This window comes from Erpetoichthys calabaricus, chromosome 12 (genome assembly GCF_900747795.2).
Source record: "Erpetoichthys calabaricus chromosome 12, fErpCal1.3, whole genome shotgun sequence".
Lineage (NCBI taxonomy): Eukaryota > Metazoa > Chordata > Cladistia > Polypteriformes > Polypteridae > Erpetoichthys > Erpetoichthys calabaricus.
Window position 1 is genome coordinate 40,812,764 of NC_041405.2, and position 24,170 is coordinate 40,836,933.

Below are 24,170 nucleotides of genomic sequence, written 5' to 3' on the forward strand. Positions count from 1 at the left end.
TTTCACATATAGAGATCTTTATATTGATAATGTATTTACATCTTTTGAACTATTAAGATCCAACACTTTTTATTTTATATACAAATCAGAAAATTTGTTAAGAGCTACTCAGCTTCATTTGTCCTTCACCTTGGTGATATTGAATCTTTTGCATGACGACATGAGATTAAAATCAAGGAATTTAGCCCTTGATGATCTTAGGAAACAATGGAAAAGGGATCCCTTGATTAAAATTTCAGAAAATGAATTAATTCAGCCCATTTATAAAATACATTCTGACTTATTTTACTTACTTGAGCTTAGAAGCTCAACTCTATAGGGGCTCGTGGTCACCGCCAGGGGGCGCCACAATGCCTTTGGAGCCCTGATCCCTCAGGACTTCCACCACACCCGACAGTGCTGGGGGGAAGAAGACCAGGGACACCCGGAGTGCTTCAGGGTGCGCAGCCGGTACTTCCGCCTCACTGGGGAGTGCCGGCGGAAGCTAATCGGGAGGCACCTGGAGCACATCCGGGTGTGTATAAAAGGGGCCGCCTCCCTCTGTTCGATGGCTGGTGTGGGGTGGAAGAGGACAGAGCTCGGAGGAGAGGAGTGGAGGTGGACCAAAAGAGAAAAGGCATTGTATTGAGGGCCTGGACTAGGGGTGATTGGTGCTGTGGCACTGGGTTGTGTCTGTGTAAATAAACATGTTGTGGTGCTTAAATCATGTCTACCTGTCTGTGTCCGGGCTGATCTCCACTATATATATATATATATATATGCTTTTTTAGATTGAATTATACTGTATACCAGTAAGGGTGCACTGCATGATAACGTGCAGTGAATACACTTGACTTGAGCATTCATAATTTTCATACTCTTTCTCTTCACATTTAGCATTCCTTTGCTAAGATGTTGAAGCGCTTGCTGCTTCCTGAGCAACTCTTCTTTTCTCCACCTTAGCAGCCTGCTTCTTCTCTTCTTTCCTCAGCATCTTTTCGTGTTAAAACTGATTAAGTCACTGTTTGTGTTACATTTACTTAGTACATTTTCTTTAACTTTTCACTTAAGCTGGCACATAAGTCTTCAATCTGCCTCAAGAAAGATTTAAGATATGAAGTGGTAGGGAAAGTGACAGCGAAGGTGGTAGGGATGAGAACAGCGCCTGTACGCATGTGCCGCACGGGTGCCCTGCTGGCCGCTGCCAAGAGTTGATTCTACAATAAAATGAAATAAAAATAAAAAGAGGAATAACCTTGGTGGTCAATCATCACCCCGAAAGCGGATAGTAGACATCACGTAGTATATGTTGTGGCGAACGCCCCTTTGACACTGGATCCGGGGGAGCAGTCATGGGATGCACACTATGTCCCCCGGAATACTTGGGGGAAGCCCCCCCGGTTTGCATCGGGGCCACTATTGTGGAACACAGGAGCTCATCCCTGTTGGGCTCCGTATCTACCACTAGGGGGAGCTACACGGCTTCCAGAGCCTTAATTAGGTCAATTATCACCTGAAGCACTTCTGGGTGGGCTATAAAAGAAGCTGGCAGACACCACTCTGGGCGTCAGGAGGAGGACAACACTTGCCGGGAGGAGTGGTGGTGAAGGAAGACTAGCTATGTTTTATTTTTGTTGGTGCTTTGCTTGTGTGTGTTTTGGGGAATATGTACTTCCTGTGGGACACAGAGAAGACATACCCCATGTGTGAAGAAAAATAAATTTTTTTGTTTAGTTTTCACGTGCCTCCATTGTCAGTCTGTGTTGGGTCTGCGCTGCTGAAGCGCTTATTCTCACAATGTGTACCAAATTTCAGGTCAATAGGTCAAACGGTTTGCGAGCTACAGGTGATTTAAAATCCTGGACAGACAAACAAACAGCCACAGTAGCATATTATATATAAAGATAGCAATTGGAACACACATCAGCAAAAGAAAGTACCCCTTCTAAATTTGCTTTCAGCTCCGATGTCGCAGTTCTAGTTTGATAAAAGAAAACCTAAAAATAGCAATCTACTGATATCGTGCGTGCATGTACAATGAGACAACCAATATAACTCAACCAATATAAATTATCATTACTGTGGGTAGAGCTTTCTGTATGTATTAATGTACTTCTGAAGGTAATGCATATCTAAGCCATGGATTGAATGCTACCTCATAGATAGAAACCAGCTCACTTGCACAGGGCTAATCTGGAGTCATTTTGCATTTTTTTCAAAGGAGTCTGATGTAACAGGTGTTTTGCCAAATTCTGAACTCCCACACAAACCCCTATAAGCCACCTGCCCCCCACCCCGTCACTTTGAGAGAATGTGCACACAATGTACAGTATATTCCGCCTGCAGAAGCAAAGATACATCCAGTATCTCTGACAGATTTAGTTATTCAACCGTCTCACATATACTGTATATCTTAATCGACAACAAATTACTTTTGTGTATGTCAGACATTATCATAAAATAATTGCACTTAAATACACTGGAAATACCTGTCTGCTTAGAACTGGCCACTGTCTGACAAAATTATGCAAGGAGAAGTGTTAGGGCTGGATAATAAACTATTATAATGCTACCATGGCCATAAAGCTTTTATTTTATACTACCTGTCCCCCACAGCTCGCCCGTGTAGTAGTGAAACACGACAAGCTTTAAAATCAATAAAAACAATGTAAAAAATGAAATACAGTAATCCCTCCTCCATCGCGGGGGTTGCGTTCCAGAGTCACCCGCGAAATAAGAAAATCCGCGAAGTAGGAACCATATGTTTATATGGTTATTTTTATATTGTCATGCTTGGGTCACAGATTTGCGCAGAAACACAGGAGGTTGTAGTGAGACAGGAACGTTATTCAAACACTGCAAACAAACATTTGGCTCTTTTTCAAAAGTTTAAACTGTGCTCCATGACAAGACAGAGATGACAGTTCTGTCTCACAATTAAAAGAATGCAAACATATCTTCCTCTTCAAAGGAGTGCGTGTCAGGAGCAGTGACTGTCACAGAGATAGAGAGAAAAGCAAACAAATCAATAGGGCTGTTTGGCTTTTAAGTAAGCGAAGCACCGCGGCACAAAGCTGTTGAAGGCGGCAGCTCACACCCCCTCCGTCAGGAGCAGAGAGAGAGAGAGAGAGAGAGAGAGACAGAGTTTGTTTTTCAATCAAAAATCAATACGTGCCCTTTTAGCTTTTAAGTATGCGAAGCACCGTGCAGCATGTCGTTTCAGTAAGCAGCTGCACAAAAGATAGCAACGTGAAGATAATCTTTCAGCATTTTTAGACGAGCGCCCGTATCGTCTAGGTGTGCGAAGAGCCCCCCTGCTCAATCCCCATACGTCAGGATCAGAGAAAGTCAGCGCAAGAGAGAGAGAAATGTAAGCTGGGTAGCTTCTCAGCCATCTGCCAATAGCGTCCCTTGTATGAAATCAACTGGGCAAACCAACTGAGGAAGCATGTACCAGAAATTAAAAGACCCATTGTCCACAGAAATCCGCGAACCAGCAAAAAATCCGCGATATATATTTAAATATGCTTACATATAAAATCCACGATGGAGTGAAGCTGCGAAAGGCGAAGCGCGATATAGCGAGGGATTACTGTAATTTGTATTGAAAATAATTTATATTGATAGCTTTCATATCTGAGAGCCTCTTGTTAAACAATATTTTTGGTTTAACTATCAAAGGCAAGAATGTAGCTATGATCTCTTTACCAAAAATATAAAAAGTTGGCAAAGGTATCTCTGACCAAGTGGAAAGTATTTGCACTCCAACGTCAAACGTTACTACTGTATCTGATCGTGTTCAGCTCTGACGGGAGAGCGTCCACCGTGTGGGGAGAACAGCACATGGTCGTGATATATCGGCCAATGAGCATGTACCCTTTAAAACACTCTTAGCTGTGATTTCTATCTCAAAAATGTCAAATGTTACTCTTCAACAATATCTAGATCGAGGGTCCCCAACTCTGGTCCTGGAGGGCACCAGTGGCTGCAGGTTTTCATTCTAACCTTTTTCTTAATTAGGACCGGAGTTGGAGACTCCTACTATAGATGATAACATCCGCTGAACAAACAGGTTTTGCTAGCTAAGCAGAGGCAAGGTACGCTCCAACACGTGGTAGAGCGACTCGAATTGAGGCTGGCTCGTGACTCCCTACTCCCTACTCCTGAGGTCGTGCCTCCCCCTTCCCTCGGCCCGCAGCCTGTCTTTCGGATTCGTGCAAGTAAATCGGTGTGTGTTTATAGTCAAACTTCTCTCCAAGATGTGCTTATTGAGTTTAATTTATCTGGCATAGATGATCATGGTTATGAATATGTGGAGGCATTTATCCCAAGTCACGTTTATACCTTACTTTTGCTCCTCCCCACACTCACAAGATAGAGGAACAGGTACAATACCTGCTTGTTTATTTAATGGTAAAAGAGGAATCATAATGTACATAATGCCCCAGGTATACATGCACACAATATAAAAAATACATTACCAGTTCATTTGAAAGTGATTAGCTTTGAATTTGCTTCAGTTTTACCCTCAGACTTATTTTGTGCATAGCTCTTGTCTGAATTTGTTGACACCTCTCTTTATTTGAGCATGTCACTTCTATGTTTGGGCATAATTTTTTTGTGCACGGCACTTGTTTCAATTTTCAATTGCTTGCCCTTCAGGGTGACCATTGTTATAATCTACAGTACATGCTAAAAAACATGAGTATTACTGTTTGCAGTAATTCACGTGTAAGCCACTGCTTTACAATCTTGGCTAGCAAAAATGACCAAAAGGTGGCACTTGCAATACATCATTTATTGTTGATATAATTGCTTCATTTATATTTCTTGTTGTGCATATTTAAATCCACTTAATAGGAAATTCTTACAACTGCTATGTCAATTGCTATACTTTGGTAAAGGTTTTGCTGTATTACTGTCTGACTATATTCAGATTATACATTTTTCTTGCATGTTACCACAGTAAAAGAAAACTTACTTTTTAGAAACCACTTAATGGTAAATACGAAACTGATAATCTAAAGAAGTTTTTTTTTTCTTTTTTCTTTTGATATAACATCTAAAAGGATTGAAATGTTGTGTAATTTTAAACATTTTTAAAATTTTACTATATTCTATATTTTTAGCAGACATCACCTTGAATTAGACTCAGAGTTTCTACATGTTAACTTAAAGCTCTGCATTAATTGTATGTTTTTGTGCATACTTGAGTTGCTTGGCCTTGTTTCCATGTTGGAGGTATGGCTTGTTGGCTGCAACTCTTCCATGAAGACCACTTCTGGCCAGACTTCTCCGGACAGTAGATGGGTGTACCTGGGTCCCACTGGTTCCTGCCAGTTCTGAGCTGATGGCACTGCTGGACATCTTTCGATTTCGAAGGGTAATAAGCTCGATGTGTCTTTCATCTGCTGCACTAAGTTTCCTTGGCCGACCACTGCATCTATGATCCTCAATGTTGCCTGTTTCTTTGTGCCTCTTCAAAAGAGCTTGAACAGCACATCTTGAAACCCCAGTCTGTTTTGAAATCTTTGTCTGGGAGAGACCTTGCTGATGCAGTATAACTACCTTGTGTCTTGTTGCTGTGCTCAATCTTGCCATGACATGAAACTGTCATCCACAACCTCATCTTGGTAGCAGAGTTTGGCTGTTCCTCACACAGTTTTAAGCCTCCTACACAGCTGTTTCTGTTTCAGTTAATGACTGTGTTTCAACCTACGTGTGACATTGATGATCATTAGCACCTGTTTGGTATAATTGGTTGATCATACATCTGACTATAATCCTACAAAATCCCTGACTTTGTGCAAGTGTACCTATAAGAATTGATGCTGGTTTGAAGGCAAAAGGTAGTAACATCAAATATTGATTTGATTTAGATTTTTCTTTTGTTCGCTCACTTTGCATTTTGTAAACTGATAACAATAAACAATCATTTATATTTCTGAAAGCATTCTTTGTTTACAGCATTTTTTCACACCTGCCTAAAACTTTTGCACAGTACTGTACATTCGCTACATCCTCCAATGGTGTTGACATTCAGGCAATGGTCTGCGACACTCCTTTTCACTGCGGGGCGTAATTCTGGCAGGAGTCGGGGTGAGACGGCAGGCACGTGCACATGTTATTATTGCACGTCATATTTCATGCTGACTGGGATTTATTGAGTGGAAGAACTTTGACATTGGTGTACGTACAGATTTATGCATCTGGATTTTTTGTGCGTATACACATATCTACTTTTGTCCACACTCCATGTTTTAGTGTGAATTCTACACACGCCGTTTATGCTTGACGCCCTTGGACCTTTTTCTTTATTTCAACAAAGTCTCCTTAACACTAGAATTACCAAAGCCTACAAAAAAACTTGAAATCCTGGCCCACCTTAAATCATTTAAATCATTTCGCACCTCTCCGTCAGTGTGTTATGTGTTGTAAATATGTCGATAAACACAAGCAGCAAGCAACCTGCTATCCCATCCCCCCACCAACGCAGAAACGGCAGAAAGTTCTCTCAGCTCAAGTCTGTTTACCTGCGTGTGAGTTGCCTAGAGTTGTATAGGGTAAAAAATATATTGTTATTTGGAATACATGCATTTCATGTGAGTTCTGTGTCTACAACAATCTATGTAAACACATCGTTAAAACAGAAATATTTTTTAGGTTTTAGTAATAATTGACAAAATGTAGACATGAAGTGAATAATGTGTGAAGCCTGAAATCCAAATATCAAATAAACACTTTCACAAACGGTACAAGTATAACAAAACAAGTGCGCTTTTATTCAAGAATATAACTGCAGAAAAAGAACTTGTGTTAGGGTGTGACATTGACAGGTACGTAATATGACCGCTTTGGTGGTGCAGCGATAAGAATTGCTGACTGGTAATCAAAAGGTCGCTGGTTCAACCCCAGATGTCTCCGTTTTGAGAAGTGAACTGCTCTTATTCTTGCTATTATAGAGTAAAAACATACATTTGATTTGAGACTGTAACAGCCAGTGTAAACTTATGGTACTTGTAAATGTTTCAAATAAAGATGTGCTATAGCAGAAGTGAATTTAGATGATGATAAAGGTTCTACATCAGAGAAAGAGAACAGAAGCTCTCCCAGCAAAAAACATCCTCTCACACATAAGAACAACGAAGCTGCACCAGGTGTAAACGCAAAAGATGGCCCCGTTTGGATGCAGCAACAGGTCAATGTGCCACACGCATGTCATTCAAAGAAAAAGCAGCACTTACAAAGCTTGTGAAGGTGTTGTGCAATGTCATGTTTTTGATTATGTTTTCTGATGGTCTTTATATGAAAAACATTTACATGTTACTTATATAAAAACCAGACTGAATGTTATTTACCTATTTACCTTGATTTATTTACTTATCTTCCTACAGCCTAATGTCACAAGCAGACTGCAGAACTTCCTGTGTTTGCTCAACATGGTCATGCTCACAAAGTACATGTGTAATGCCATGAAAAGTGCATGCTGACACTTCAGTACGCGAGCAATGGTGCGAGAATGCAGGTTGCACTTTTGACGTCGCTGTACTTTGTATGTAAAAGCCAGATCGAATGTTATTTACCCATTTACCTTGATTTATTTACTTATCTTCCTACATCGTAAACTCACAAGTAGACTGCAGAGCTTCCTGTGTTTGATTGACATGGGCATATGATCAACAAGGGCATGCTCACAAAGTATAACAATGGCAAAAGTGCGAGGGCAGCTTCCACCTGCAGCTATAGAATCTTCAGTACACTAGCGACTCTCCACGCTAGTGTTTAGATGTGGGCGGTGTTTGTGCCCAAAAAGGAAGTCTGACTGCATTCTCGTACCATTGCTCAGGTACTGAAGTGTCAGCATAGCACCATCAGATCTAAACACTACTGTGGAGAGTAGCTCACGTACTGAAGAGTCTATAGCTGCAGGTGGAATCTGCCGCCACACTTTTCATGGCATTACACATATACTTTGTCAGTATTCCCGTGTCGATCAAACACAGGAAGCTTTGCAGTCTACTTGTTACTTTACACTGTAGGAAGATAAGTAAATAAATCAAGGTAAACAGGTAAATAACATTCGATGTGGGTTTTATATAAGTAAAATATAATTTTTTTTATATAAAGGCCATCACAAAATATAATCACAAACAGAATTTTGCATGATACCTTGGCAAGCTCGGCATGCCTTGCTCATCCTCATCTGAGTTCACCACAAATAACAATATATTATCTACCCAATACAAGTCCAGGTACCTTACACCGAAATAAACAAGGCTTGAGCTAGGACAGCTTTTTGCCTGAGTTGAGCTCTGTTGGTCAAGGGGATGGGACAGCAGTTTACTTGCTGCTTATGCTGAGTGACACATTTACAGAACAAATGACGCTGATGGAGAGGTGTGAAGTAATTTAAGGTGGGTCAGGATTACGAGTTTTTTTGTAGGCTTCAGGGATTCTAGTGTTAAGTGTTAGTATGATTGAATCCTGTGTATGCGTGTTATACTTTGGGTAATCCATAATTAACCTGGTGAGACCCACTAACCCAACAGTTGTTTATATGCTAACTTTTATACTTGTACATTTGTTTATGTTCTGTTTGATCTGCGTTGGTTTTCCTTTTACTTATCTTACTTTACTCTTATTTTTAAAATTACACTATCTTATCTTGTTTACTGATCTTTACTGATCTTGACTTTACTTTGCTAGTCCATCACAACACAAACTCCTGCTGGCATCCATATTAATTGAAGTCGTTCAAATTTAGAGAAGTTAAATAAAAATAAGTATTTCTACAAGGAAAATATGCAGGGTTCACTCTGAAATCAGCTAAGCCTGGAACTGATTGCATGTACCTAGAGCTATAAGACAGCAATTTCACATACAACTACTGTATTCTACTTTATTTATTTTAATCTAGAAACTTACTATATTAGCTTTTCAAAAATAATGCATCAATACAAGTATATTTAGTCAGCAGCATCATTGCAAAACCTAATTTAATTAAATAACTTCTTCTGTATATATTGTGTGTGTTACGTAGTCTGAAACAGAACAGAAGAAGAAATTTTCCCTGTACCTAATACTTAAATTAGGAACTAAGCTCCACTTTTATGTAAACTTATTTTAATTTTGCTGCCCAAAACAATAACTGCAGTACCAATAGAAACTGTACATACAGAAGCTTGTCACAAATTATTTCAGCTGGGTCTTTCTACATTTCAAAAACTGCTTTTATTGAGGATTTACTTATACTTACTGGTATACCAGGAGGTCCATGTTCTCCAGGTTCTCCCTTTTGACCCAATTCACCCTAAAACATAATATTAGTATGACAGTTAAACTAATAATAAACATTCAACTTCTGTTGCTCTAAACACATTCACAAAAATATTCTATCCACAATTAAAATGTTTTTCAAGAGTTACATGTCTAAGACTGACAGGTTAAAAAATAACTGCAGTATTCTTTAATTAATTATCTTACACCACTTATCCTTAATATAAGGTCACTGAGAGGCAGTACTATATATAAAATAATGGATTAGGGCTGCCATGACTAACAAAATTTTAGTTGAATTATATTTTCCCAATCAACTAATCATCCCTGTTCCTCCCCCACATTGCACACCAGAATGCTATAACTCTCTGTGCTGTTTTTTCTTTACAATAATTATGGCAGCAGCTGCAAAACATTCAGTGAAAGAAGGTTTCCCCATATTTATGGGAGTAGTTCATATGAAAACGTGAAAATCGTTGTTCATTTTGTTCCAGAACAGCACTAGCTCACTGCATAAACACATGAAGAGGAAGCATCCATCCATCCATTATCCAACCCGCTATATCCTAACTACAGGGTCACGGGGGTCTGCTGGAGCCAATCCCAGCCAACACAGGGCACAAGGCAGAAAATAAACCCCGGGCAGGGCGCCAGCCCACCACAGGGAAGCATGCTATAAATATAGTATAAGACAACAGTACTCTACGTAACCTACTTTAACTTACTTAGCTGTCCGACAATAGTTCTTCAATTGTTTTGAACATGGTTAACTTGAGAAATTCATGCAAGTGACTAGTATTGGGACCAAAGTTAGAGCCATGGTATTTTTTGGGACAGAACAGATAAATTGCTTGCTAAATGTACTTATCACTTACTGTATAATGCATTATTACTCATGAGGGCATTTTTAAGTAAAATAATATTTCAGTGATTAGACTAGCTAAACATAATACATCAGTCTGTTAAATGCACTTACATTTTGCATATCTTCTTTACTATTTAAGGATCTTTTTTATATCTGCATTTTTATATATATTGTATATTATGCACTTTGCAAATGTGATTTAAACATAGGCTCATATAATACACTTCCAATTGCATGTGGTTTCCCAAAAATGTTCAGGCATTTTTTATTATTTACATTAATCTGTCAAAATGGGCAAATAAAGTATAACAGCAAAAAGTAATCATTTAGCTGATGCAGAATTACCCTTTAAGGCTATTCAATAATGACCTTTTGTGAAGATCTTAGCCTTAACTGTCTGTCTGCCTATCACACAACTGGTGCTTTTGATTTTTTTATCATTCATATCATAGGCATAATTGTTAGAAAGGGAATATGGATAACTCCAAGTAATATGCATCCATTTATTCAGACATTATCTATATCCACTCTGTCCAATTCAGGGTCACTAGGACTTGATACTATTCGTAAAGTATCAGGCATAGCACACACAATAACATTGGAAAAGACCCACAGGACTAAAAATACAAATACTTTTCCATAGATGTTACTAAATTAGACTTACAAATATGTTTCAGTTATAGACACTTTGAGCAGTTTCCACCTCCTAAATGCAGCTCATCTTCTTCTTCAGAACATCCATTATTGTTCATAGCATCTTACTGCTTAGTATATGAAAATAATACTCATTGTTTTCTTTACAATATTTACTAATAATACATGAGTAATCAAGACTAATGTAGCTAACCTTTTCTCCTTTTTGAAGATCTCCATCACCAGGCCTTTTTTGTTCCCCAATAATACCAGGAGGACCGGGAGGACCTTGAAGGCCCTTTTCACCCTAGGCACAAAAGATGGGACATAGCAAATTACATAAAAAGTAAATGTATGTACTGTACAAAAAGTAGCAGAAAATTAGCTGTTTACCTTCAGATAATTAAAAAGAACAATTTTATAACAAAAGTTGTGTATTTTTTAAACCTGTTACTTCAAATTTTATTTGTTAAAAGGTTTATAGGGTCAGTATTGTCACATATATAGAATATAGAGAAATTCTTGAATACAGCAATCAACATACAAAACATCACCACTCTCCATTTGATGATTTCTCTTATAATGATTTCAATATGGAATCCAATCATTTCTGGTTTTCCCGACTACAGAGTACCAGGATTAATTCCAAAAGCTTGAAAAACTTTTCTTTGGGACTAATTCATGGCAATTACACTAGAAGAATTAATAGAAATATGTCTTTGTTTCACCACAATAAAACTAAATATTTAGCAAAGAGCACAATCTGGTATTATAATCTAGCAAATTTTTAAAAATTTCAATTTTTAGAGATAAATGTAAAATCATGGGAATAGTCCTCCACAATAAACAGTTAAGTTTTAGTAGACCAATTAATTTATTATTCATTGCTAATTGGAATGCACAAGTAGAGACAGCAGAATATAAGTGCTTTTCCAAAGGACACCACCAGATCTACCTGGTGTATCAGTGGTGTCAAGACAATAATCTCACTCTTAATATCAGCAAAACCAAGTATCTTGTCATATACTCAGAAAGTAGAAGACAGGCAATACTGATATTTGCACTGGAGGATATGTTGTCAAAAGATTCAGCTTAAAATTTCTTGAACTTAATATAACAGTCAAAGTAAAGTGATCACAACACATTTTGTCAAAAAGGCTTGGCCACACCTCTGCTTCCTCAGATATGTGAGGGTACCTCACATTTCTCTATCTGCACTCAAGAACGTATGTAGGTACATAGCAGAGTTCATCCTCATTGGCAGCATAACATGCTGGTATAGCACCTGCTTGGCTCAAGAACGTAAAGGACTGCAGAGAGTGCTGAAGGTTGCACAGAACATAACTGGCACCCAGATGCCTCAATTCAGGAGTTATACAATGCTGTTTTTGAAAGGCAAACTGTATAGAGACAGACCTTAGCCACCCTGCACAGCTGCTATTCTTACACTTCCCTTCTGGCAAACATTACAGGGCCATTGACACTCACACTAGTAGATTCAGGGACAGTTTTACCAACTAGTTGTAATGTTTCTGAACAGTCAATAATAATAATTCAAATAATCTGTGGAGTGTGTGTATGTATATTAGGTGCACTGATAATATCCAGACAACGACTTGTTCCAACAAATGCATCGGTATCATTTGAAACTGCAGTTACATTATGATTCTCAAACTCTTCCAAGTTAAGCACGTTTATTAGGTTATATTTCTAGTGTTAAACACCTCAGCTTGAAAATCAACTTATCTTGACTGGCAGGATTTAGGAGCTAAAAATTTCATAAGCTTTAAAAATAGGGCTGGGCAAGTTAATGCGTTATTATCGCGTTATTGCGTTAACGTAGTAATTAATTAACGCTGACAATTATTTTATCGCACGTTAACGCAGTTTTTGTTGTTATTATTATTATTTTGAAAGCCTCAGTCTTGCTAGTGATTGACAGAGATCAGTGATCTTCTTCTTACATCGCTTTTTAATACACTTTGCTAGAAGGAAAGTTAGCTTTGTTGATTTGACCTCGATTGCCTGCGCTTGCATGAGTAGCGAAGAGCAAATAGCTTCTAAAACTGCATGTGGAGAGATACCAAAGTGAATGCTCAAAGTAAAATAACCATGGATGACTTTTTTGTAATATCGATGAATCAGACTCTGTTTTGTCAGACTCCGATTTTGATGCAAGTGATCTGGAGATGTAAATCGAAAACGAAAACGAAACGAAAACGAAAGTGAGGTACCGGCATCAGCTGATCGGTCCCCAGCCAATGTTCCCTCTAATTTTTTATAGGCTATGTGCGCAAAAAATATCATCCGTGCGCATTTTAAAGCAAGACTAAATTTTTGTGCGCTACAGAATGTTTGTTGGAGTTCAGTTATGGGCATTTTTGGGCAGCTCTTTCAGTTTGTCTAAATCAAGTTACAAAAACACGATGTTATTTCAGTTATCAATATCAAACAAGTTTCATTGCTAAATGCTATACCTATTAATAATGTGTAATTATATATTTTATAGGTAGCATTTCGAAAATAAGAGTAATTTAGTTTTCAAAGTTTTTCTCTGCGATCTTTCATATTTATCCAGTCTGAATAAATTCTGTCAAGATCTATCGTGCCTCCATCTTGAAGGTTACTCTTAATACGCATCAGCATTTCCAAATGTTCTAACTGTAAACGGTTCCTTTGCTTCGTTTTCAGATTGTTCATTAAACTAAAACCACGCTCACAATCTGCACTCGAAGCTAAGAATGTGGCACCAATGTCCATCAATTTTGCTAATTCTGAAAATTGATCATTCTGAAATGCAAATTTCGTCATCTCTGGAAAGCTGTTTATCAGATTGCTTTTGATTTTTTCTGCAAGAAGGAATTTAAAGTCATTGTATTGTTGAATAATGACACTTTCCTCCTGAAGAAATTGTTTGTACTTTAAACAAAGAGATCGGATATGTTTAATTCCAAAGTCAAAGTCGCATTGTGCTATTGCTGTACAGTCAAAAGCAGACCATTCCTCAATTTCATTTTCAGGAAATCTTTCATCCAGATGCAAACATAGGATGTTGATGAAGGTTAATATGGAATTAGTATCCACTGAAACTTCTTTTCCAGACACCTTGTCAAGAAGACTGTTAACTTTATCACTCCATTTAACCTTCTCACCAAGGTACTGCATTCGAAGTTTGTTCAGTTTACCCTGTGCAAGATGATAAGCTTCCAATGGCGTCAAACCACGTTTTTGAAATGCCATAGTTAAAGAAGCCATTTCTGATAAGACATCATTCAAAATTTCCAATGTTATATGAAATTGTTCACTCTTCAGCTTCTTATAGCAGTACTTTGATATAGGATCATTATCTTTGGATTCTTCAAAATATTTTAATAGGGGATCATAATTTCGAATAATTGCTTGAAGTGCAAAGTGTCTGGATAACCAGCGCACTTCATTCAGAGGTCTGAAAGCAATTGATTCACATTCAGAAGCATCTGCTATTTCCTGAAATTTGTATCTTTTAGTAGAAGATCGACAGAACACGGTGTACACAGTTCTCATTAAAGTTTCTACTTCTTTCATTAATTTCACTTCTTTCCATGAATCAGAAAGTCCCAAATCTTCCCGATGTGCAACACAATGTTGTTGCACTAAATGAGGAACATCTTTTCTCAGCTGTGCTGCAACACCATTTATTTTGCCCAGCATAACAGAGGCACCATCGGAAGTGAACATAACCATTTTATTCAGGTCAAGTTTATGTTTCCTATAGAATTCCCTGACTGCTGTTACTATTGATGTAGTATCGCATGCTTCCAACTGTAGCATCCCACCAAATGATGTTCTATACTCCTTTGAATTAACTGGCCGATACTTAAAGTAGAGTATTAAGTACTTGTTGACAGAAATGTCTGTACTTTCATCAACAGTTAACGTATGATACATTGCTAATTTAATGTCAGCCATAAGATCCTCTTGCACGATACCATTTATAATTCCAAGAAATTCAAACGCATAGTTTTTGCTCCTCCAGCTATGTGGTATACTAACATACTTTGCCATGTGCTCATTGATATCTTGAACAGAGAGCAATGACATATTCATCTTAATGGCCAGCAGAACACTGTCGATAAGAACCTTAATTTCATCAGGACTGGAACGCTTCCGTTCATTACTAATTTGCCTGTTTTCTTTTTTGGTTGGGCTTTCAAGCAACATGTGAACCAGTCCTCCTCTTAAAGTTGGATTTTTACTTCTGAGTTTCCTAATACTGTCGGTATGTGACTTGCTTGATAGATGGCGTTTCAGAAAGTCCAGTTTCCAGACATCATTCCACACTTTTCCCGTAGAGAAATCACCAGTTGCTTTGGCATCTCGACAATAACAGCAAACAACTCCGTCGTCTTCGTCATATGTAAATATTTCACGCAGTTGAACACGCATTATATTTCGAGATTCCGGTGTCTCCGTTTCAACAACTTCTTCAAGCCATTCAGACTTAAAAGCTATTGCAGCTCTCTTGCGTTTTGCACCTTTCATCGCTTGCGGTTTCGCCATTTAAAAAATTATATCTAGCTACAAAGTACCAGGCTGAACACCAAGATTCCACGAAATAAACAATACAACGGAAGTCAAAGAATCAAAAGTTAGCGCGTTTCGTACAAAGATGTTATAGGCTGCCGCAGGCAGCAAGATACCGCATAGCGCCGACCGTAGCCTGCTACGCAGGAATCTAGGTCAGTCAACTCTGATTGGTCGTAGCGCTTCGATAAATGGGATAAATGGGAAATCGGAACAGTTGGCCTTCTGCAACATTTCACTTTAATGCCAAAAATCATTTTAGGCAAAAATTAAATTTTTGTGCGCGCTATTTTAATTTGTGTGCGCGGGTTCGGAAAGTCGTGTGCGCGCGCACACGCGCACAGCTTAGAGGGAACAGTGTCCCCAGCTGATCGTGGTGCTGAACACGTTTGTGTAGCTGATGAACCTATGGCAACATTCGCATGGGAGGACAAACACTTACGATGTCAGAAGGTACAAATCATATTGCGTCTCACTGCAACTGCCACCCCTCACACCTGTCTCACAAAGACAGCCAGGCAGCCGGCCCACCGTGCATTCCTGCTGGCCGTTGACACAACACCCATCCCCCCCAAACCCAAACAAAGCTGCTGTTTCCACAAACTGCAAAAAGGCACTGACAGCAGGCACAACAGGTAGCAACAGTCGTTTTATGTTGATTTATGTGTGAAACCATTCCTTTCTGCGCTTTTCAGAGCAAAATCTCTTAGACAGCTCAAATGTGTATAATGTACATGGAAAATGGTGGTGAACACAATATACATTAGTTGCAAACAAAAAATTTGTACAGTGTGACAAACACAGTTAGGTCCATAAGTATCTGGACAGTGATACAATTTTTATCATTTATATGCCACCATAATGGATTTGAAATGAAAAATCATTACATGATTGAAGTGTAGGCTTAGCATTAATTCAAAGGGTTTAACAAAAATATCATTTTAACCATTTAGGTTAACCATTTTTATACATGGAGACCTATATCACAGGGGCTCAAAGGTATTTGGACAATTGACTGCCAAGCGGCTTCATAGCCAAGTGTGAGCAAGTCCCTCATTATTTCATTAAGTATTAAGAAGGTAGAAGGTCTGCAGTTGATTCTAAGTGTGTATTTTGCATTTGGAAACTGTCTTTGTGAACTCTCAATATGAGGTCCAAAGAGCTGTCCATGTAAATAAGAACAGGCCATCATTAGGCAGAGAAAACAAAACAAACCCTTTAGAGAGACATTAGAAACACCAGGGGCCTCATGTATAAACGGTGCGTATGCACAAAAATGTTGTGTACGCCCGTTTCCATGCTCACATCGCCATGTATAAAAACTAAACTTGGCGTAAAGCCACGCACATTTTCACGCTAGCTCAATATCTTGAGTACGCAAGTTCTCCACTCGGTTTTGCAAACTGGCGGCACCCAGCGTCAAAGCAGTGCTACTGTTCCTGTGTGGTTTCCCTTTAGTTTTTAGATTCAAATGCCTGATGCTGCTTTATCAAATCAACTAAAATTAACCACATATCGTTTATTAGTTTAAGGCATCTCATTGTAATCAACCCGTAACCATATAATGGTGCACCGAATGGCCAAACTATTCTAAATACCATCACTGCTTTAGTGTAGTTATTCCCGGTGTACCACTAAGTATTTAAACCACTTTATCTGAGTGTGGAATCACATCTGTACAGCAACTGATTGGATTATTGGTATACAGCATCTTAAACATGCTGTCTTAGCCAATGCCCGCAGTCTATTTCAACTGTGCCCATACGGCAAACGCTTCAGAGTCTTTCCTGTAGCGACCTCGTGGTTCAGAAACAGTTTCATCCCAAGTGCTCTAAACACACTCTATCAGTCCATCAATTGCTCCTGGTAGAACTGTTTGTACTTATACAGTACAATCACCTCATTGTAAACTTGCACTACAGTTATAATATTGAACAACCTGAGTGACTTTATAAAGCGAGTATTTACAGATGATGATGACTGGCTTCTAAGTCGATTTAGATTTCCAAGTGCTATCTTTTTGGACCTCTTGATATCATTTTAAGAGGAAATGCAGTAAAGCATGTTTACTACATTATATAGATAAGTTTTAAACTTCTTTAAAATAATGCATATTGTTAATAATTAAACATGTGAGGACACGGTGGCACAGCGCTAATGACAAGCTGGTGCCCCATTCAGGGATTGTTCCTGCCTCGTGCTGTATGCTTTTTGGGATTGGCGCAAGCTGGATGGATAGATGGATGGAATAATTAAACATGTACTACGAAGATATTTCAATGTTTCATAAAAGTTTTGAAGAATCAGCGTTCTAAGCTTACAGATGGCTTGGCACCTATTACAGAGCTGATTGTGTGGCAATTGGTTACTTGGAGAAAGAAAAGGAAGGACAGGAATAGGAGGTTAGTACATTTGAGAGAGACAGTATTGCTACAGTAAATTATTTCATCGAAGGTCGTGCACGGCACAGCAAGCATCTTGCGGGAGGCAGTAACAATCTCTAGACAGGGCGCCAGCTCATTGCTAATACTGTGCCACCGTATCACCATGTTTAATACATGCTTTAATTCCTATCATTATGAAAATGATATCAAGTATACATCTTAATATTTAAATTGTTCAGAGAGCTGTAATATCATGAATGTAATGTATTCTGTGTCCTGTCAGCGGAAGAGAAAGCCTGTTTAATAAGCATGTTGTGATTCACACACAGAGCACATAAAAGAACACATAGAAAGAAGCATTTAATGTGCTACTTTAGTTACGATGGGATCTGAGAAACTAGTAAATTAAACGATTTTAGGATGAAGTTTATGACGTTTACTTTGATGACAAAATAAAGTACATGATTAAAGTGGAAATTTCAAAATTAAAGTTGACATTTGGACATTTTTTTCAACTGTGTCCCTATTTTGTTTTTCTTTTCTCTGTACCCTAATACGCTTCCATATGACACTCAGATGGTCGGCTATGCCTTGCCTTTCATGGTGACTTTGATATCTGACCACTTCTTATTTATTTCGGACACTTTGCGACTGTGAACTTGAACTTTCGAGTTTCTCCGCCACTCGGTTACTCGATCAACTTCCTTTTGCTGTTTATATCACTGCTTAAACCAATAAATAGTACATTTTTCCTTGCCTCCACTTGGTGTTCACTGAAATTCTTCTATTTCCCTCATGCTTTTGCCATTGTCTTTTCACAGAACGCTGAGCTTAAGGGCTATTTATATTGATTTGCATATTCAAAGAGGCGTAATTCTGGGAGGAGTTGGGGAGTGGCAGCAGGCACATTACTTTTCGTGCTGACCGGGATTTATGTAGCGGAAAAACGTAGAAGTTGATGTACGCACAGATATATGTATCTGGATTTTTCTGTGTGTACGCACATTTCTGCTTTTGCCCATACGCCATGTTTTAGTGTGAATTCTATGCACGCCGTTATGCATGAGGCCCCAGGAGTGGTCAGAGCAACCATCTTGTACATTCTTAACACTAGAATTGCCAGAGCCTAAAAAAAACCTCGTAGATCCGTCCACCTTAAACCACTTCGCACCTCTCCATCAGCGTCTTTTGTCCTGTAAATGTGTTGAGAAGCAGCAAGCAGCCTGCTATCACATCCCCCCACCGCCGCACAGTTTTCTCAGCTCAAGTCTGTTTACCTGCATGTCAGCTGCTTAGAGTTGTATAGAGTGAGAAGTCAAGCAAAATGACACCTTTTATAAATACTATATCATTATTTGGAACACATACATTTCATGTGTGTTCAAAGGTTATCTTTGTTTTTTTTTAATTCAGTTTTATTCTCTCAGTCACTTTCACGATCCCAAGAATGCACGTTGCTGTAATTTGTATATGTACATGGGAAGCTCTGCAGTCTACTTGTAACTTTACGCTGTAGGAAGTAAGTAAATAAATAAAGGTAAATAAGTAAATAACATTCGATCTGGCTCTTATTGTATATGCAAAGTACAGCGACGGCAGCTTCCACCTTCAGCTAACTAAGTTAACAGTTAACTAAGGGTCAGAAAATTCATGCCCTGATATGTACCAAATTCACTTGTTTAGTAGTTCATTTGAGACCCTTTCAAGGGTCCTGGTGTTCACCTGCCTCATGACTATTTTTACCTACTGAAACAAAATTCACAGTCCATAGATTTTGACTACTAGCATTGTCATTAGCAATACCTTTTATGAATGGCAGTTTGCAGTACTGTTTCAAAGTTCAAGGTGAAAGGTTGAAAAGTTTGAGAAAAAAAAAATTTGCAGGGACATGTCAAGTTCAATAAAATGCCTTCCTCAGAGTTTCTGTTGCTTGCTACTGATCTACTGACTTTTTATATCTAGTTAAGTTACTTTTTTTGGTGTTTGTGTGCATATTTATCTTTTATTTTCCTTTTCATTTTATTTTGCATTTTTATTTTATGTTTGTATTTTTATCATTTTTGTTTTTTATTGGTGGTATGTGTTCACTAAACAACGTTAGACTTTATAAAAAGATAAGAGTTACCTGTGGACTGCAGCATGTGCAAATCAGACCACAGAATCCCATAAAAGACCTAATGGGCTACACCAAATCACCAAAAGGCTGACAAAGCATCAGCAACAGGATTGCAATGCCATATTTTTGTAGTACCTTCTTACATCCGTGAGCCAGTGTTTGTACTGTACTATCAATGTGAAAAAAGGTGTTCAGTTTTTGACACCTTAGCACTCTGCTTTTTTCTTGCTATCTTTTATTAACCCAAAACAACAACAAACAACAACAACAAGTAAAGAAATAAGTAAAAACAAAACAATACAGCAGATAAAGAACTGGGGTAAGGTGCAGTGATGGACAATTCTTGTGGCAGCTGGCAACTAAATACAATTGCTGAGCAAATGCTTTGTGTTATTGGGTTCGCTTAATGTAATGAATTATTATTATTATTATTATTGTAGCTGAAGAGAGGACCTAGTAAATATGTCATTTACAAGAACGCAAGATTCACCCAACTCTTCATTACTGATCACGTTTTAAAGCACAGTTATACTTAAATACATGGGGTACTTGTAGTCTCTTTATCCCTGGTCCTCTTGTTTATAATAATATTATTAATATAAACGTAGCTAGTTAGGCTCATACTGGTAAATACATCATACAGTTTGCAGAAACACACTAATAAGTCAGTTATTTTCATAATTGCATATATTTTTTCGTGATAACTGAAAAGTACAAACCATCAGGGACTGAATTAACAAGGATCTATTATATGCACTTAACACTTATTTGAAAGAATATTAATCACTGAGGTAGAAATTGAAAAAACAATTAAAACAGTTTTTCCTTCCAGCTGTAACACTGTAATATTACTTAATCTGGCTTGGCTCTTGCAAAGGAAAAAAAAAGTACAGTCACTGCAAAAACTATGTTTTAGTGTATTCCTTTGTTTATGATTTAAACTGAACAATTAGAAATGTCACAAATAAACAATACTTCGAAACTAAGCTGTTTTACAGTATTGGAAAACTAGGAGTTAAAATTACATATAAAAATCGCACCCAATCATCAGTATTGAAAAGAAAAACAGCAGAAATCATGTCTGCAAATGCATTGTGTTTGCATAGGACAATTTCAACTTGCAAGTGCAGGAATCATACTTGCTATTAAAAAAGATAACAAAATGAATCACTTTAATAGTGTTCTACATAGTCCAGATAAACAAATGAGGGCTTTGCATTCATTCTCTGATTGTAATTAAGAATTCTACAAATGTCCATCAGTTCAAGCATCCATCCAGTTCACATGCAGTTCAATGTCCCAGATATTCTTCTTCTGGGTTTTTATGGTGGTAGGCAAACCAACGTAAATGGTACATTACCGCCACCTACTGAGCTGGAGTATGGAGCAGAAACTCATGAAGAAATACCATATAAAGTAGGGGCTGGACTGAATAAGAAAAAAAAAACCTCCCTTCAATTAATATCAAAAAGTCCAACACTTTTTAAAAGCATACAGAGACACTATATTTCCAACACTGTCCTAATATACTTTCTATGGTAATAACCTCCTTTGCCATCTATTTTAGTTTTTTAAAAAGATGTATTATTTGGTCCTTATATTCGGTACACTCCACACTACTGTTTCAGGATAAAGACATTATCTGCATATTCTTGCAACATGTTTGTTTATTCTAAACAGTGAGTAATTTAAGCCTGTTTGCCCAACATGTAATCATGTGATTATGACTTCCTCTTTCCTATTACTACCTCCTACTTTGCTCTTTCCCACCACCTTCTGAATTTCATATAAATGCCTTCCTTTCTTATGCTTTATCCCAGCTCTGTTGCCAAATTGATTTAATGAATGCTTTTATTAAGGCTTTTGTTTCCCTTTCTGCAGTGGCACTGTTACATTTATATTCTTAATACTGGGTGACTGATAAGCCAAGTTATCAGCTAGTTCATTTCCTAAAATAGGCACGTGAGCAGGAAGTCATAGGAAATAAACAGCTATGCCCAGGATCTTCAATTTCCATAACTGTTGCTCCATCTCTATTTTTATATTTGGCCTACATTTGGAATTTATAGATTTAATACTAGATAGAGCATATACTGAATCAGAACAAATCAGTACATGCTATGGGCGGACTTCTTCTACCCATCCCAATGCAATAAATATTGCCACCATCTCTAAGGTAAATACTAACAAGTTATCAGTCAGCCTTTTCTTAATGTTAATTTGAAACATGTGACCATACGCTGACGTCCCTGTGCAACCTGTCACTGGATCTTTCGAACCACCTGTATAAATCTGTAAGGATCCAAAATATTGCCTCTGCACATGTAGAGCAATGATTTGCAGAAGTGAATTACATTCTGATTTTTCCTTCATTTTAACCTGGATACTCGGATCCACTATAGACAAAAACCATGGTGGAACTGCCAAAATAGGTATACTGGGACCAAGCCCTTATGTAAATACCTCAAAATTTTTTACCCCTTCATTTTCCAACCATTCAAAACGGAGTAATTTATTACTGTGGCGTTCAGAACAGTTTTCTAGTGTTGCTGATACTGGATGTCTGCCATTATGTTCCCTCACATTGATCCAGTAGACCACTTCCAATTGCATTCTGTGTAAATACAAAGGTATCTCCTCCATTTCTGCTAACACTACTGATGTTGGAGAAGATGTCATAGAACCACTACATATTTTCAAAGCCTGGGCTTGAATTTTATCACTCTCTGTGATGCTGACCCATATGCAATGCATCCATATTCAGTTATACAATAGTTGCAATATACAGCTGTTTAAGAGACTTCCTATCTTCCCCCCAATCACACTCAGCTAAACACCTGAGAACATTAATGGCTTTCTTAGATTTTTCGATTATTTTATTCACATGTACCCTCCATGTTAATTTTTTGTCCATCAACATTCCTAAGAATTTCACCACTGACTCTTGTTTAAGTGATTCACCATACAGGCTCAAATCTATTGAAGGAATAATGTATCATTTAGGAAAAAAAAAATTTCTAGTGAAATATTGAATTCCAAAATCAACAGAAGAATAGATTCTGATAAATGAGAAAACATATCAGAATAGCCATATGAGAACATATTAGAAGTCCTCCTCCCCAAGCAATGACTGTCTCGCACTGTTAATTGCTAATTTATTCTCTAATTTAATCTTTAATAATGTAAATTCAGCATCCAAACTAGACCATTAGTTCTTTTCCTCATCAAACTGTGGATTGTACCAAAACTGCTTCTCTGTGAAACATATGTTCCTTACTTAACTGTACATATGTGTATTTTAACAAACGTTTGTGCTAATAATTCTGCTTTTCAGTGTCAGTTACTGTTACATTTTTCCTTCAACCAGAACCGGTATTGAATTAGTTTTACCCAATGCTGTCATAGTATATTCTCTGTATATATTTTTTTGCCAGCATATACTTTTTGCCTGTCTCACTTCTTTCTTAACAACTGCTTGTGCTCTTTTATATAATATAAAAGCAGATTATGAATAGCATTGCCCAACTTTCCTTAATGCCTTATTTCTCTATTTTACTGCCTTTTTACACTCATCAGTCCACCAAGGGACTATTTTCCTCCTGCTACCACCTTTTGATCTGGGAATTGGTTTTGATTTGCATCACACACAATATCATAACTCAACTGGGTATCTATCCTCCATATCCAATTGATTTGGAAATCTGCTTTTACATAAATCTTTATATAACTCCCATTTCGCATTTTTTAAAATTCCATCTAGAAGCATGATCATCTTTCCTTTGTTGTGCTTCTATACCTATTTTACATGAAATAGGGAAATGATCACTCCCTATTTTGGTGGTATTATCCACTTAACATTAACATGTTCTTGCTACATTTCCTAATACCAGAGTAAGGTCTACAGTTGAAAAAGAATTATTATATAGATTCATTCTTGTTCCTCTACCATCACTCAAACACACACAACATTTTCTCTTCCAAGAACTCTTCTATCACTGCCTCATTTTTTATCTGTGCTACTACAACTCCAAATAGTGTTAAAGTCCCCACACCACATAATCTTAGTTTTTCCTATTTCCATCCACGTCTTGTAATATTTCACGTTAATTTTCCAAAAGGGTTATAATAATTTATTATAAAAATAATAAGGTTTATAATAATTTATTATCTGAATTGCACTGTTCCTTTCCCAAATTTCAAGTATAACTGACTAATTATCCACCCCAACTTCCAAAACTCTATGTGCTATCCCATTTCTAATAAAAGTAGCTGCTTCTCCTCCATTTCCTATTTTTCTATCATATCTTATATCAACGTAACATTGAATAGGAAAACGTCAATGAGATTTCAGCCA

General features: G+C 37.7%; 1 protein-coding gene across 1 annotated transcript in view; it reads right to left on the minus strand.

The window, feature by feature from the left end:
- col4a5 (collagen, type IV, alpha 5 (Alport syndrome)) overlaps window positions 1-24,170 on the minus strand; it is a 456,319-nt gene that overhangs the window by 301,597 nt on the left and 130,552 nt on the right. The window contains exons 13-14 of the mRNA XM_028815432.2: window positions 10,968-11,060; window positions 9,236-9,289 (exon numbers count right to left, since the gene is read on the minus strand). Coding sequence (XP_028671265.2) covers window positions 9,236-9,289; window positions 10,968-11,060 — 147 coding nt within the window. The remainder of the gene's footprint in view (window positions 1-9,235; window positions 9,290-10,967; window positions 11,061-24,170) is intronic.